Here is a 15,799-nt window from a genome sequence, read left to right as displayed (position 1 = left end):
GACTGGGCTCTTCCTGAAGTCGAAGATGAGAAGTGTCAGATTCCCCTACTAGCTTTGAAGTAAGCTGCCGTGTTTCGAGAGGGCCGTGTATCCAGAATGACAGGGAAGAAACGGGAGCTTCGGTCTAAAAACCACAAATTACTGAATCCTGCCAACAGCTTTAAGAACTTGGAAGAGGTGCTCCAGGCTTGTTTTGTATGTTCCTACCTCGGCCCTCGAATGGGCCATTTCTCTAAGGAGGCCAGATTCCTTTTAATTGAGAAGACAGTCCCCAACTTAAAATGGTTCCACTTAGTGATTTTCACACACGATGGTGTGAAAGTGTTATGCATTCAGTAGAAACCATGGTTGGGTTTTTGAGTTACAATCTTTTCCCTGGGCTAGTGGTATGTGGTGGGATGCTCTCTCATGATGCTGGGCAGCCCTGCGATCATGAGAGTAAACAACCAAGAACTTAACGACCATTCTGTACCCAGACAACCTCCTGTTTTTCACTTTAAGTACAGTATTCAGTACATTACATGAGATAGTCAACACTTGATTATAAATTAGGCTTTATGTTAGATGATTTTGCCCAACTAACTATAGGCTAATGTAAATGTTCTGAGACATTTCAGGTAAACGAGGCTAAGCTATGATGTTCAGTAGGTTAGGTGTATTAAATGCATTTTCAGCTTATGATATTTTCAACTTAGAGTGGGTTTATTGAGATGGAACCCCATCGTAAGCTGAGGAAAATCTGTAGTAGTTACAATCCAAGATCTGGATGCTGTATGTGCTTATTGCTTTTGAGTCTGGTCAGCTGAAGACAGGCCCTGAGAATGTCGTGTGAACTGTCATACAAATCAAAGACAATTTAGGAAGGAGTAGATTCGGCTTTTGAGGAGCTCCCCATCTCTTCTGCCTGATCTGGGGACTATGGGTACTGGTTTTCAGTTGTCATTTTGGGGCTCTTGATTTTCAAGGTTGCTGTGGAGCTGGGGAGAGGAGAATGAGATTAGGGCAAGTCATTGTCACGAGGCATTTTACCCAGATGCAGCTGTTTTTCTTGAGTAAATTCTCTTTGAATTGTTGTAAGGCTTTAATTTCCAGAATTCTGAAAAAGTTGATTTTCACTGTTTTTGCCAGTGTTCTCTCATGCCTTTTATGGAGTAGTAGGTTTCAGAGATTCTTACTCTGTCATTCCAGAAGTGGTAACAACAGTTCACTTTTAAGTATTTGACTTTTTTTTTTTTTATGCCTGTACTTTAGAAATATTTATCTTTGATATGAAGACTGAATGTGTGCCATTTTCGTAGTCCTTTTATTTCAGAATCCCCCTTTCCTGCCTGGCGGTCCAGGAACTCATCTTCCTGGCAGGATGCTCTTCATTCCTGAGTACTTAGGGCCTTTGCTCCTGCTCCAAATGTTTAAACTGCCTTTTTCAGGGGTTCCACAGAAGTGGCTTTATTTACCGTTCACATAAGTCTTAAATAAATACGAGTTTTGTATCCCAGCTGTATCCTGCGCAAAAATATTTCCAATTTATTTGCCTGGATGTGTTGCTTGGCAGGTAAGTTTGTTACATAATAATATAAACTGGACTTTAATCTTGGACTTCCTGAACAGATTTGTGATTCAGCCCATATCTGCTGACACACGAGCTCTTTCAGCCTTCTGTGTGCCTGAGAACTGCAAGCCAACTTCAACTTCCTCGTGGAGCTGAGCTCAGTTAGGTGAACCCGGAATCAACAGAAATGCTCCTTATTTCAGCCAGAGGCACATAAAACAGTCATTTCAGTCCATGAAGAAGGAAAACCTGGTCCCGGTGAATTCCTGATTGTCTCGGGGGCTGAATGGCTGTCCTTGTGCAGCTGTGAAGGGTTCTATGTTCTTCCCAAGCTGGGGAGGTGATGCGAGCCGCCCCTCAGGAAACAGAAGCCGCCCAGCCTCCCGCAAGACCGCCAGCAGCTCTGCAGGGCTGTGCTCTTGGGGATGCACCTTCCAGCTAGATCTGCACCAGAAAAAAGAAGGGGGAAAATGACCTTGACTTTTGAGTGGGATGTGCAGGCCCTTTCAGCTGGGGGGCCAGAAGGCAAGAGGGGAAGGAGGAACAGATGGGGAGACACTGCTCCTGCCCTCAGCCTTTGTTCTGTCAAATTTCAGCAAGATACCGTGGCTGAGGTGCTGGAGCTGCATGAAGGACCATGGAACCGGCCTTCTGGGCCCACCCACGAATTAGCGAGGGTCTGTTCAGAACCGTCCAGGTCAAATTGCAGGAGTGGGAAATGGGGGTTCAGGCCAGCACTTGTGTCCATGGCCTCAGGCCCTCACTGGCCTTTCCTCTTTCCTCTGAGGCCTCACCCACATTTTCCCTGTGTCGGGGGCAGCTTTAGCGAACTTAAGGCAAGGGCATCCCTCGCCCTCCACCCTCCATTGGGCTCAGCAGCCCTCACACCCGTTAAATTGCCCTCCCTGATATTCTGGAACTGTTACAAGGGATGTGCAGTGTCTCTGTCTTGTTGAAGGCTGTATTCCCTGCAAGGATCAGGCACATAAAAGGCCCTCACTCACTAGTCATTAATCATTAAAATATTAATTTCCCCCAACCATAGGAAGAAGGGTGGCCCTTTAGGTGAAAAGAATGAAAGTGATTTCTTAAAATGTTTAAGACTTGAAGTGGTAGAGGCCAAACCATGAAACAACGCCGATGGGGATGATGGGTCCTGCTCACGTAATTCCCCAGACAGGCAGAAAGGAAGGAGGGTGGCTGACAGCAGGGTTCCCCTGTGTGTCAGCCCGGCGCGCACACCTCCCTCTGTGTGACATTCGCGTGTGCGTGTGCACGGGTGAGGGGCCCTCCGGGCTTGGCACGGTTCCTTCTCATTTCCACACTTGGGCCTCTTAACTAGTACCAGTCGCCAGCTACCTAGCACGCGCCTCCCAGCTGGTCACCGCCTACCAGTGTGTGCGGATCTGGGGAGCAGAGGATCCCTGGTTGCTCACGTTGGAGGTTGGTGCCCATCAGTCAGAGACCACCCGGCACCCCCTTAGGGTCCACAAAGCAGGTTTATAACTTGCTGCATCAAGGCAGAGACTGCATTTCTGGGGACTGGGGGCAGCTCAACAGGAGGGAGTTAGGGAAAGATAAACACAGAGTTTTTGAGTCAGTCCTGGGATGGCCTTGGTGGGAGTGGGGCAGAATTTGTCAGGTACAGAGTTGCTGGAAGAGCCGGTGGTCTTGTCCCTGCTAGTGAGCAGGTGCTAGGAGTTTACACTTAAGAGTTTGTGATGCTCACGCTCTGAATGGGTGCAGTTTCTGGGTGGTGTGAGTCCCAGAGCAGCCTGTTCTGAAAAGCTGTGGCTTCTGTTTCAATTTTCGGTTTCCCCCTAAGGCTGGCTGGCAGCCGAGCAGTTTTTCGCTCTTATCAAAGTGTGGCAAGTAAGAGATGGAGGGATGCTGGGAAATGACCTTCCTGTCCAGCAGTGGGAGGGCGTTGCGTGCATGATGCCCGAGGACACGGCAGGGTGGTTTCTCAGATTCAGGGAAGGCCCTGACTCTGAAGGAACTTCTGCGGAATTCCTGTCTTTTTTTAATTTTTATAAATTTATTTATATATATATTTTTTATTTTTGGCTGTGTTGGGTCTTTGTTGCTGTGTGTGGGCTTTCTCTATTTCCGGCAAGTGGGGGCTACTCTTTTTTGGGGAGGGGGTGTATACTATTTTCTTAACATTTAAATTTCACCAAGAGTTCAAGCATATGCTAGCCATTTGTTCAGATTTTTGAAATGAAGACAAAATGGGCAAACAGCTTTGAGGGTGCGATGTGTTTAACACTGCACAATATATTCACCAACTAGACAATCGAAGGGGTGGGATAACTGTACACTTAGGAGCACCAAGTATAGGAACAAGCCCCGGAATTGGAGGAAAAACCCGCCATTCAGGACTGCACAGAGGTCCTTGGTTGCCGATAGAATCTCCCCTTGACTTCAGACTTGAGACAAACCGAGGGAGTCTGACAGTATACAAAAACCACTGCCTTCAGTAACAGGATGGACTGGCCAGAGCCAATTCAGATTGTGGGGGCCAGTCTGAAGCGAGCAGGGTTGGCTGGAGGCTGGAAATGCTGCAGCTGAAGTCCAGTCCAGCATCGGCAGATGAGAGCAGCCATGTTCTAAAAAATCGCTGATTTCTACACAAGTCGGGGCGGGGGTGCTGCTCTTCGTTGCGGTGCGCGGGCTTCTCATTGTGGTGGCTCCTCTTGTTGCGGAGCACGGGCTCTAGGCGCGCGGGCTTCAGTAGTTGTGGCGCACAGGCTCAGTAGTTGTGGCTCGTGGGCTCTAGAGCGCAGTCTCAGTTGTTGTGGCACACGGGCTTAGTTGCTCTGCGGCATGTGGGATCTTCCCAGACCAGGCATCGAACCCGTGTCCCCTGCATTGGCAGGTGGATTCTCAACCACTGCGCCACCAGGAAGTCCCCTGTCCATTTCTTTTGACTCAATTTTTTTTTTATTTTGGCCGCGCCCCACCACATGGGAGATCTTAGTTCCCCCACCAGGGATGGAACCAGTGCTCTCTGCAGTGGAAGTGCAGAGTCCTGACCACTGGACCGGCAGGGAAGTCCCTCGACTCACTTTTGATCTAGCTTATAAATTGTGTTCCCCTTCTGTGTGTGTCAGAGGAAAAGGAAATGCAGGCCTTGCATTCCGGTTTTTAGGGCAGAACCTAACTTTATCTGGTACTTCACTTGCTCCACGATGTCCCCTGCTGTGAACGACAGCAGTTTCATTCACTGTAGACCATGGAGGAGGGGACTTCTGAGGCTGCACTGCGGTGGTGGGTGGAGGGGGGAGAGCCGCATCTCCTGCTGCTGCAGGAATCTTGCTGGAGAGGTGGTAAGGGTGCGGGGGACCCAGGGTAGGGGCTGTGGGGAGGGGAGGAGCGCTGCGAGAGGAAGCTTTTGATCCTGCAGACCCTGAGGGGAGAATGGTTTTGATTTCGTGTCCAGTCTTCTAGGCTCATAATCCAGGGTTGGGATTAAGAGTCCAAATTCCTTCCTTATCCCTGGACTCAGTGAATCTCTTTATGAAATATGCTGATTGAGCCCCTTGTTTCAGCTCTTACTGCTGAAATAAGTAGAATTATGTCACTGCTGGTTATAAAATTAGTCAACTTCTCTTTCAAAAAAAAAGAAAAAAGCCCACAGTGTTTGAAAATCAGCCTCCTGAATGTCCCTAACATGACTCTGCACTCATTGCAAAATGGGCTTCTTCTCTGACTCTCAACTGAGCAGGAATTACACAAATAAGGTGATCGTTTTTTATCGCTTTTAAGCGCTCCAAGATTATTGACAAAGAAAAGGACAACCAGGCTGGGATGTGGGCTTTTGAAGAGAAGAGTGTGCTTGGCACTGGGTGGCTGTCCAAGTTCCCCAGAATGGAGGTGCCCCCTCCCTCAGGGAGGTGGGATGGTTGACCCTCAGCAGATGCTCTGCAGAGGAGACCAGGATACAAGGTGTGTTCATTTACTGTAACAGAGGACCACAAACTCGGTGCCTAGAACAACGTAAATGTATTCTCTCAGTTCTGGAGGCTAGAAGTCTGAAGTCAAGGGGTAGGCATGGCCACGCTCTGAAGGCTCTAAGGGATGATCCTTCCTTGCCTCTGTCTAGTTTCTGGTGGTGACTGGCGATCCTTGGCGTTTCTTGGCTGTGACAGCCTAACTCCAATCTCTTCATCGGTCTTCTCTCCCTGTGTATGTCTGCATCTGTTTTCTCTTCTTATGAGGATACTGGTCATTGGGTTAAGGCCCACCCCAATCCAGTATGACCTCATTTTAATTAACTAATTACATCTGCAAAATCCCTATTTCCAAGCAAGGTCACATTCACAGGTACCAGGTGTTAGGACTCAAACATACCTTTTTGGCGGACACGGTCCCGCCAAAACACAAGGCCTGTTCTGCTCCCGAGGCAAGAGGTTGCAGTAGAGCTAGGGTTGGGCCTTTGGGGCCTCCTAAAACTCCGTGTTGCTGGGAAGCCTAACCTCAACCTTTGAGACATACCACTGTAGCCCAGTTTTGCAATTTAAGGTATCACTTGTGTGTGTGGCTTTTTTGTTTGGTATTAAGGAGTTGAGTATAAGGAGTTGAGTTCATCCCAGCCCCTCAGCCCATAGCATGATCTCATCATCAGTGATGGAGGGATTCTCCCTTATTTTATTTTTTTCCCTTTCTGCCCTGCATCAGTCAGGATAGTTATGCTGGAGTAACAAACAACTCTAAAATCTCTGTGGCTTGAAACAACCAAGGATGATATTTTGCTCATGCTGTGCACAGCGTGGGCCAGCAGTTCACTGTGTCACACAGGTAGGCACCTAAGCTGTCAGCGCAGCCTCCACCTGAGTGGGGCCAGATGCCATCAGGGAAGGGAAAGAACTCTGCAATAGTGTGACCGAACCACAAGGGGGCAGAAGTCCCCAGAGGTGGGAGAATAGGAGCGATTTGGCCAGATTGGCCAATGTTTGCCCTGATCGCCAGCTCTTTTATTGGGTTGGCCAATTGGGAAAAACTGGAATGAACTTTTTGGCCAACCCAATATTTTGCGGCTTGTCTGTCACCTTGTCCGTGAGTTTCCATTAAGGATTTCCATCTTTAGGAGGCTCTCACTACTGTTTCCTTCCTACTCATCTTTCTAATAGTCCCTTTCCCAATCCACTGCCTCAGGGCCCTGATCTTTACAAACTAAATTAAAGCCAAGTTGTTTCTGGATGCGATGGGTGGCCTCTCTTAATGCATTCATGTTGGTCCTCATGATTTAAGGTTCTCCAATCATCAGTCTCTAGATGAGTGTTGAGCACCTGCCAGGGAGAGCAGGTGCTGGGGCTACATCAGCAGGTGTGCAGACACGATGCCTGCTCTCTCGGGATTTCCCTGGTGGTCCAGTGGTTAAGAATCCGCCTTCCAGTGCAGGGGACACGGGTTCGAGCCCTGGTCGGGGAACTAAGATCCCACATGCCGCGGGGCAGCTAAGCCCTCGAGCCGCAACTACTGAGCCCGTGTGCTCTGGAGCCCACGCACCACAACTAGAGAAGCACTCATGCCGGAACAAAGACCCGGCGCAGCCAAAAAAAAAAAAAAAGATGACTGCTCTCATGGAGCTGGGATTCCAGCCAGTTAGATCCAGGATGCTTTGGGCTACAAACAACAAGAATTCCATCTCAAACCCACTTAAACCATAACCACATTATCTCATACAACAGGAAGTCCAGAGGCAGGAAAGTTTCCAGGGGTATTTTGATTGGGACCCCAGCTCCATTTGGCTCTGCCTTTCACCAGGAGGCTTTTTCCTTATACTAGCTTCTTTCATTGTCCGTAAAATGGTTTCCAGCAGCAACCGTGATAACATATTCCCTCTTATTCAGTGGAAAAGATAGAGACCTTTCCAACCATGTAATAAGAAAGCCCTTCCCTTCATTCTGCCTGGGACATTCACTGTGGTTGCCCTGGAGCCTGGAGGGTGGGTGGTGGGTGATCTCCTTCCCCTGAGTCACAGGCTGGAATGAGGAGTGTATTGGTTTACTAGGGCTGCCATCACAAAGGACCCAAGACACAATTATGGAGGCTAGAAGTCTGAGATCAAGGTGTCAGCAAGGCTGAGTTCTGAGGCCTCTCTCCTTGGCTTGTAGATGGCTGTCTTCTCCTCCCTCTGTGTGTGTCTGTTTCCTAATCTCTTTTTATAAAGACACCAGTCCTGTTGGATTAGAGCCCACCCTAATGGCCTCATGTAAACTTAATTAGCTCTTTAAAGACCCTATTTCCCAATACAGTCACATTGAGGTACTAGGGGTTAGGATTTCAACATCAGAATTGGGGTGTGGGTACCCAGTTCAACTCATAACAAGGAGGGAAGGGGCTCTGAGCAAAACAGGTTTCTTTTTGGAAGGTGGAAAAGGGAAATGGATATTGGATGGGCAACCAACAGGCTTCATGCTATGGGGAGAGACAGAAAACAGGTAAACAAATATGATCATTTCAGATAGTGAAAAGTACTTCTGAAGAAAGCGAAACAGGGAAAGGTAATCAAGAGGGATGGCAGATGGGTGAGCAGCATTGGCGAGGGCAGCTGGGACGGCCTCTCTGGGGAGGGGACTTTTGAACCCACCCAAGTGGAGACCAGAATGAGGAGCAGAGCAAGGAGGAAATGGCAGATCCAGAAGCCCCAGGGTAGGAATGAGCTTGGCAGAGTCCAGGGGAAGAAAGGAGGCTGGTGCATCTGGAAGCATCACAAGCAGTGGTCCAGGAGGTCGGCAGGGGCCAGCTCACTCAGGGCTCTGGGATTTGGGGTTGCCCACTAAGATCCGGCTGCCCTCAGGGAAACGGATCATGATTGAACATGGAGTGTGTTGAATTTCCACGTGGCCAAGTAACTCTGCAGAGATACACCTGTCCCGTGGGCAGACTCCAAACCACTGTAAGACCAGCATTGGAGTGAGAAAGACCCCTTAGAGGATGGTGCCCTTTCTCCAGCTTCCAAGGCCCAGTCCCCAACCAAGTTTGGCACTGCCTGCCAGCTGAAGGCAGGAAGGGAGGAATGAGTACATAGCTCATCTTAGCCCACAGGACTCTGGCAAGGGGTGAGGAACAAAACAAACTCTCCCTATGATGGAACTTGATGGCTTGGGTGGGGAGGACAGATGAGTCTAAGAAACAGAGATCTTTATCTCCAGCACCACGTCTGACCACTCGGCCAACTGTAAAGGGAAGGAAGGCGAGATACTGTCCAAGGGCCACCACATGACGGTTGTGAATCCTGGCTCAGGTCAGCAAGGTATACATACCATGGAGCCTGTTTTTCCTCTAAAAAGTGTATCTAAAGAGCTTCCTGGAGGTAAAGAACTAGATGGAGAAAATCTAATTTCTCATTTGAAGGTGGTGGTCAGACTCAGAAAATTCTGTCAGCCCAAACCCAGTTTTCACCAAGTCATACTCTCCTGTGTGCATGTCAGCTGACCTTCCCATGGCTTTGCTGATGCTGGATTTTGTTGGAAATGCTCCTTGTGAGAGTGAGTTTACCAGGAGATGGCTTGCATGTCCCACTAGAGTTCCCTAGTAAGAACCATTTCAATGCCAGCTCCTCCATGAACTGGTCCCAGCCCTTCCCTCGACCTCTGAGCTTGGTGAACCTGCAGCACCATGCCTGGGGACTTTAACTCTGTTTCTCCCATTGTCCCTGGTGAGATATGTGAAGATCTTATCTCCCAGCCTGAGTATAAACCCTGTCTTAGGCAGGGATCATCTGTTTGCAGAGAACACCCAAAAGGGCTATCTGATGAAACCCACAGGTCAGAAGCCGGATTTCAGGAGGCACTGGAGCCCTAAGCAGGAAAGCAGGAGTGGCACGGTTAGAACATGGCCCTCATGGCCCTAAAATCCTTTGAAACCTCTCAGTTCAACTCTGTGAGGTCACTGGTCCATGTCCACTTCCCTTGACTCAGTGGCTGCTTGCGACTATGTCAGCCAACAGTGTGGCGGAGGTGACCCTACGTGACTTCCGAGGCTGGGTCATAAAGGCCATGCAGCTTCTACCTTGTTTTCTGGGACATGCACTCTAAGAGCCCTGAGCCGCCACGTCAGAAGTCTGCCTACTCTGAGGCCACCACGCTCTGAGAAAGCTAACCCACAAGGAGAGTCCAAGGACAGCTTTCCCATTGTCAGTGCTAGTCTCTGAGTCATCCCAGCCCGGGCCAGACATGCAAGTGAGTGAATGACCCTTCAGGTAAGCCCAGCCCCCAGCCCAGGAGTCTTCCCAGCTGAGGGAGGTACAGACATTGTGGAGTAAATACAAACCACCCCGCTGTGCTCTGTCTGAATTCCTGACCCACAGAATTTATGAGCATAATAAAGTAATTGTTTTAAGCTGCTAAGTTTGGGGATATTTTATACAGCAGTAATAGAACACAAAACGAGGCTCCCTCCCTGCAAGTTTCCTTTCTTCCCACGAGAATCAGCATCATCGTCCTCTCTGTGTAGATGAGCCCAAGGTGGTCATCCCAGGCCTTGCTTTACATCACGACTTCCTTCAGACCCTTGAGATTCTGAGTCCTAATTCCAAACACCAGGAAATGAAATCTGACTGTCACCACACACGATCACGGTGTTTGCAACACCTAGGCTACATGGATGATACATCTATGTATACTTATTGCATACAGTTAGTATATACTGACCACCCTCTTTTGCTGCCTTTATTTTCATAGCACTCATCCCTCTTTGAAATCACACACTTTTCTTGTGTATTTATATTATCTTCTCGCTTGCTATAGTGTAAGGGTATCATGAGGTCAGGGTCTCTGTCCATCTTCTCATCCATTGTATTCTGAACAACTGAAACAGTGCCTGGAACACTGTAGACATCCAGGAATATTTATGCAGCTTATAAACCCCTATAGATTTTCATTGTACAAGGTAAAAGTCGTAGAAGTCCACTTTTCTCTCCCTGCAGTGTGAGCTTGGTGAAAGCTGAGTCAGTGGCTGGTGGACCCATTCAAGGCTGACCATGTCTCTCCTTGGGGCACATGCTCAGATGCCCGATAAACCAGTGACCATGACCATGCAGTTTATTGTGACCATGCAGGGATATTTTGTTTTTGGCTTATTTTCCTTTTAGTTTGCTAGTGTTGTAAGTATAACATTTTAAAAATAAGATGATTTTTTAAAGTTATCCCAAAACCTAGCTAACTTTCCATCCCTCAGGAGCCCGTGATCCAGTTGGCTTGTCCCTCATGTCTTCCTAGTGAATGTTGATTACTACTCAGAAGTCCAGGACAGGCGGGTGGGCTAGCTGTGGAATAGCCCTCCATTCAGGCTTCTCTGTCCTTCCAAAGGAGAGTCTGGTGGATGCACAGATGTGAGAACTGGGGACACCACTGGGGCCTTCTTTGGTTTTAGGGACACAAACTTTCATACATTGTTCGTGGGGATAGAAGGTAGTATAATCCTTATGGAGGAAAAATTGGCCCTAGAGATAGAAAGGCAAAAATGCAAAAAGTCAAGTGCATATTGTTGCAGTATTTTAATAGAAAAGGACTGGAAACAACCCAAATGTCAATCAAGGGTGACTGGTTGAATAAACAATGGTATGTCCTCATAATGGAGCATTTTATAGGAGAACATTCTGTCTGGTTCTATGGGATAATATTCAATATATTGTTAAGGAAAAAAAGATCAAGGAAAGTGTGAAATGAATTAGTATGCTATCATTTATCATGTGTTTATATGTTTTTAAATGGAAGGGTAAAATGGAAAAAAACTTGATTATCTATGGTAGAAGGAGGACATAGGGTGGAGGGGACTGGGTTAGTATATAGACTTCTCTGATTACAGCTCATTTTGTGAATTTGACTTTGGAACCATGTAAATAGTTTACACAATTACTTTTAAAAATTAAAGTAAAAAAAGCAATCTCTAAAAGTTTAAGGAAAACAAAGCGAATAACCATAACCCTGATTCAAGCTTGGGGCATAACCACAGAGAGAGGAACTATTCCAAGTTATTTGATTGTACATCCCTAATAGCATAAACCCTAAGGACAAAAAGAACTGAGAAAAAAATCTTAACTGTTTTCAGTAATTTTTTGATGCTAATTTTGTTACCATTGCATTGTTATTCTGAGGATTTAAAACAATGTGTAATTATTTTGGTGATTTTAAGAAGGAGGTCTTCAGAATGAGAGAAAGAATAGCAGATGTAAGATCAATGAGGTTACATGAAAAACCCTGTACTCCTGAGCTGAATTGGAAGTATCAGTATAAACTCATGTAGTGTTTCTTCTTAAAACAAAACAAAACAAAATGAATAGTACTTATTTCCTAGCTCTTTCCACTAAAACCAAGAAACAATGACCAAACCACTACCAGTGAGACCTCCTTACACTCAGATTTTGATCTCTAATGACCATTCCCCACTGAAAGGAACCAGGGATCCCTGGGTAAAAAAAATTGATAACTTCAGGGCTGGAGCATAAAATATACAAGATGAGCTTGAAACATCTTGTCATACAAGATCACTACAAAACTCTTAAAGACCACTAGGGTCATGTCAAAAAGAATCAGCCAACTTGAAGCAGTTCACAAGAGCCAAAGAGGACAATCTGAGTGACAGGAAAGATAATAACTGCAATGGATTGAAACATACATATCAAATATGTTTAAACCATGAGTTCATAATGTATCCAATAAGAAAACAACTCTCCCTGGACAGCTTGGAAAGATGCCAGGGAACCACCTTGGAAACTGACAAAGGGGAAAAAGTCAAAAATGTATCCAGTCTTTCCTGTACAAACCAAACCTCAGGGTAACCAAATAACTGATGAAGTTTCTCCTTGTAAGGTATGCCAGCTAATAAACGAAGAAACAGTAGCACTAGAGTATTATTTGCAACCCCTAAAGAAGTAGCGGATCTATGGAATAATCATCAATAGTTGCTAACATCAGAAAAGAGAGGCAACTGGAGATGATATGGCTCCCCCTGGAAGTACCTATCACCACCAATAAAGTAGTCTTGCGAAAATAAACCTAACTGGAGTCTGATTGAATTTCTAGATATAACTACTGATATATAAGAAATAAATAGGACAGAGGACCATGTTAAAAGACACTACAGACAATGTAAAGCAATTATACTCCAATAAAAATATTTAAAAAAAAAAAAAAAAAGAAGACACTACAGAGACAGACTCAGGAAAACCCAGACTGTGAGAAATTCTATAGGACAAAGGACCTTCTAACAAGGACAAAGGAGGTTTCTTCCAACAGGCCTCCAGGTTATCTCAATATATGCTAAACCGTGAGAACCACTGCTACAGATTAGAGATTTAAGAAGTGAATCAACAAATTACAGAGCATGGACCCAATTCAAACAAAAAAATCACAAGCCACTCAGAAACTTGAACAATGACTAAATATTTGAAGGTATTAAGGAATTATTGCTGATTTTTTTAGGTGTGATTGATATTGAGGTTATGCTTTTTTAAAAGTTCTTAACGGTTTAGAGATAATGCTGAAATATTTACAGATGAAATGATGTGAGGTCCAGGATCTGCTTCAAAATCGTCGTGGGGTGGGGTGAGAGCAGAGATGAAGCAAGCTTGGCTGTGAGTTGATTGTTGAAGCTGGTGATTTGGAAATGGGGTTCATTCTATTGTCTGTACTTTGGTATATGTTTGCAGTGGTACCTTATAAAAAGTTTTAGAAGCTCCTTGCCAAATAACGTGAAACTGTATTACTTGGAAAGGGCTGCAAATTAATACCTGTTAACTGCTAGCTCTTCTGACCTAGCACAGCTTGGAGCTATGAAAGGACACAGGAGAGGTTGGTTTCCATAGGGGAAAGCTGAGAGAGGCTAGAGAACAAGCTACCCCCCAGGGAGGAAGGGCCAAGCATAATCCACAAGAGGGTGGATTCAGGCAGGCATTGATAGGTGGGTACGGTAGGGGCCGGGGCTCAGCGTGGCATTTCACAAACGGGAAGCAGGTTTGATGACGGCAGAGCTCGGCGATGCAAATCATCGGTTTCGCTTGGCCTGTGTGGCATCCACGTCATCATCCTACACAAGTTTGGGGGGAGGGGCACCTGCTCTGTAGTGCCCCCAAATCACTCCTTACCTGCTGGGAGGTAAGAGACTTGTCCTTCGGCACCACCCACCCTACCCCCGGCAAGAAGGTAGGTCACACACCTGCGACGTACTTTCAGGAGCATGGCCATGCCTTGGGCCCGCCCACCTGGTGTTCTGCACAGGCGACAGGGTGGTGTGTGGGCTTCTGACCCATCACAGCACCATTTGGAAACACGAGGCCATGGATGATTGATAGTTTTAATAACATCCTGTAACAACCCAGAGAAGCAGATGTGCCAGGCCCCTGTTCTGTTGTTGGAGAGATTACAGCTGAGCCCAGAGGAGGAGAAAAATGTCAGAAGCAACTCTTGACCATGTCTCACTCTTTGTCTGACATAATAACACAAAGAGAGGTGTCCTAGGAACCACCTTGATGTAGGGCTTGATCACTAAACTGTCAGCACGCTTCCTCTGGCTCCATCTCACACCAAGGCCAATACAAAGAATTTTTCAATAGGATGTTGGTGATGAAATCGCACCTAGATGAACGTGCATTTCCTGACAGCTCAGCTAGCTTCTAAATTGTCGCTTAAACGGTCTCTCCCACCCCACTCCCAGCCCCAGTGAGCATTTTTTTTCCTCAGTCACCTGGAGGGCGTCACCCCTGGGCTCCTCCATCAGAAGTAGAAGGCCCTGGAATCAATGGCAATTCACAAGCATTTTCTCAAACTCTCCATGGCCAGATGTTGCCTTATCAATCTCCCATGTGGCCAAACCAAATTTCTGTTGATGGAGCAATCCCAGCGTCACCTGTGTGTTTTCTTATTCATTTATCCCAGTGGGTCCAGCCTAGACAGGAATAGGACCAGGTACCCCTCCTCCTAGGAGGAACTGGGCTAGCTCACGGTCAGGGACAGGCCAGGTGGGCAGGGAGGAGACACAGACTTTATTTCTTCAGTTATAATACCAGGTTACGTTTTGAGATATGATTTCTCAAAAGGGAATTAATTCAGGCAAAATCTACACGTGAACATTGGTTCCTTGATCTGGATGAATCTGCACTGGGGTCCAGGCCCTGCCACGGCTCTCTGATGAGAAGGCTGGCAGGCGTGTCACAGAGGGGAATGCAGACAAGAACGTGCTGGGTCGTGGAAGGGAATCCTGCCCCCCCATCCCATGCCGTGTGCACAGGGGCATGATTTGACCCTCAGCATGACCAGAACTACTTCATAACAAGGCTTGACTATAACAATACAGGAGGCTGGACAATCATCTCAGACACATGCCATAAGCTCTTCCCTCCCTAGCTAGTTCAAGCTCACAATGCCACTCAACACAGCATTTTGAAAAGCTGCCCATTCCTCCGTAAAAAAAAAAAAAAAAAAAAAAATTTGTGAAAGTGCATAATCTAAGGGGAGGGCCTTAAAGCAGAAAAACGTGTGATGGCAGTAGTTTGGGTTTTGGGGCTGTGCTTTGGTGCCACTTCCTGGGACAGAGTGCAGCGCTGCCCTAGGAACGTAGGGGACAGGCAGATGGGCAGTGGGCAGGGTGGGGAGAGATGTCTGTTGCAGTCAATGCCTGCAGCTGAGTCTTTGAGGAAGAGAAATGAGCCCAGATTGCTGCACACTGTGACCCCATGGCACCCTCAGAAGTCATAAGGGGACACAAAGATGGTGACCTTGGACACGTGGTTGGCCTGGAAGGAGCGGTCCAGGTATTCGGACATGTCAACATCCACCTCCAGTGTCTGAGGTCCCTCCAGGGTCTGGACCAGGATCAGCTCCCCTGTCTGGCGGTCCGAGCGCTGCATCACAAAGTGGCCGCGGCTGTTCCCACCCACAATCCCAAATCGCAGGCTGTTGGGTCCAGGCCGGCCGGGGGCCGAGGCCGTGGCCATGCGGAAGAGCGTGATGGGCGTCTTCAGGTTGGAGGGCAGAGAGAGGTAATGGAAGGAGATGGTCTTGGGCATGTGGCGGCAGGGCCTGCTGTCCATGGGGCAGGGGTTCCGTTCACACTGGCTGGAACAGAGAGGCAAAACGTAGGGAGCCGTCAGCCTTGGGGGAAGTCAGGAGGGGCTGCTCGGACCGGCCCACCCGCCCTCCTGCAGAGGCCACCGGAGTGACCCTTCCAGCCATGGGTCCCTCGCCACGGGCGCTCCAGAGCCACAGGCCAGTGAGTGTGGCCGGCGTCAGGCCTGGCCATGAC

The 15,799-nt window shown here is 47.5% G+C and overlaps 2 protein-coding genes across 3 annotated transcripts in view; one reads left to right on the top strand and one right to left on the bottom strand.

Moving 5' to 3' along the window:
* Positions 1 to 15,799, top strand: part of ZC3H8 (zinc finger CCCH-type containing 8) — a 201,721-nt gene that overhangs the window by 32,367 nt on the left and 153,555 nt on the right. The window lies entirely within an intron of this gene.
* Positions 1,155 to 15,799, bottom strand: part of FBLN7 (fibulin 7) — a 61,008-nt gene continuing 46,363 nt past the window's right edge. For both annotated transcript variants that reach the window (XM_082426863.1, XM_082426862.1), the window contains exon 8: positions 1,155 to 15,612. In XM_082426863.1, coding sequence (XP_082282989.1) covers positions 15,240 to 15,612 — 373 coding nt within the window. In that variant the 3' untranslated portion in view covers positions 1,155 to 15,239. The remainder of the gene's footprint in view (positions 15,613 to 15,799) is intronic.

The sequence above is a fragment of the Balaenoptera physalus genome, assembly GCF_965194825.1.
Source record: "Balaenoptera physalus genome assembly, chromosome: 15".
In the NCBI taxonomy this organism is placed as follows: domain Eukaryota; kingdom Metazoa; phylum Chordata; class Mammalia; order Artiodactyla; family Balaenopteridae; genus Balaenoptera; species Balaenoptera physalus.
The sequence above is the reverse complement of the archived record's forward strand: the minus strand, read 5'-3'. Positions and strand labels throughout refer to the sequence as shown.